The sequence below is a fragment of the Cariama cristata genome, unplaced genomic scaffold (genome assembly GCF_000690535.1).
Source record: "Cariama cristata isolate BGI_N322 unplaced genomic scaffold, ASM69053v1 scaffold37967, whole genome shotgun sequence".
Taxonomy (NCBI): domain Eukaryota; kingdom Metazoa; phylum Chordata; class Aves; order Cariamiformes; family Cariamidae; genus Cariama; species Cariama cristata.
Genome location: NW_009625602.1, coordinates 1 through 1,086, shown reverse-complemented (window position 1 = coordinate 1,086; position 1,086 = coordinate 1). Strand labels below are relative to the sequence as shown.

The 1,086-nt window shown below is 61.7% G+C and overlaps 1 protein-coding gene across 1 annotated transcript; it reads right to left on the bottom strand.

Annotated features, from left to right (window-relative positions):
* Positions 1–7: 7 nt before the first annotated feature.
* GPR25 (G protein-coupled receptor 25) lies at positions 8–967 on the bottom strand (the record flags this gene model as incomplete). Its single annotated transcript, XM_009703664.1, has 2 exons — positions 8–436; positions 499–967. Coding segments are annotated over 2 exons (898 nt in total), but the record flags the coding sequence as incomplete, so codon positions are not given.
* Positions 968–1,086: the final 119 nt, after the last annotated feature.

Below are 1,086 nucleotides of genomic sequence, written 5' to 3'. Positions count from 1 at the left end.
CACCCACCTTAGGGCCACCTCCTGCCCCTGGGACAGGACCAGCGTCCCCTTGGCGAGGAAGAAGAGGAAGACCTTGCAAGCGTTGAGGGGTAACCAGGAGCAGAGGAAGGCTGCGACGATGGTGACGATGGCGCGGTGGGAACGCCGGACACCTCTGCCCAGCCGGACGTGACGCTGGAGCCGGCAGTAGATGGAGCAGTAGCAGAAGGAGATGACCCCCAAGGGCAGGAGGAAGGTGAGGAAGACCATGGCCAGGCTGAAGTCCTCTCCGTCTTCATCCCAGCAGTCGTCCCCATCCAGCCGCCGGTACAGCAGGGATGGGGCACCCAGGAGGAGGGAGACGATCCAGATGACCCCGCAGGTGACACGGACGTGCCTTTGGGAACCCAGCATCTTGGTGTCCAGCACCTTCCTGATGACCAGGTAGCGCTCCACGCTGAGGGCAGTGAGGAAGAGGATGCTGGAGCAGCGGTTGACGGCGATGGCGTAGCTGCTGACCTTGCAGAGCCCTTCGCCCCGCAGCCAGCGGTTCCCCCCAGCCAGCGGTTCCCCCGCGCCCCTGCCGCCACCCAGAAGGGCAACGTGCAGACGAAGATGACGTCGGCCACCGCCAGGTTCAGGATGAAGGTGTCCACCATCCTCTTCCCCCCGCTCTTCTTGGCCATCAGCACGATGACAAAGAGGTTCCCCACGAGGCCGAGGAGGAAGATGAAGGAGTAGAGGACGGGGATGAAGACGGTGGTGAAGAAGACCTCCCAGGTGGAGAAGACCTCTTGATTCCCCGTCACGTTGGTCACCGGTGGGTAATCGTAGTCGGCCGAAGCGGTAAACTCCTCGGGAGCCATGGCGGTGGCCGGGTGCCCTCCCCGGTGCCCAGGGCGGTGCTCGCCGCGCCCGGCGGTTGGGTTGTTGATCTGAGATTTGCTCAAAAACAGCGTCTCGCACTTCCTTCCCAACGGGGCAAGGGCTGCGGGGTGGAAGGGGCAGGAGGTGAAGCGCGTTCAATTTTGGAAACAGAAAACAAAAAACCAAACAACCCACAACGAGAAGAAAGAAACACATCCCCCCCCCCAAAAAAAAAAAAAA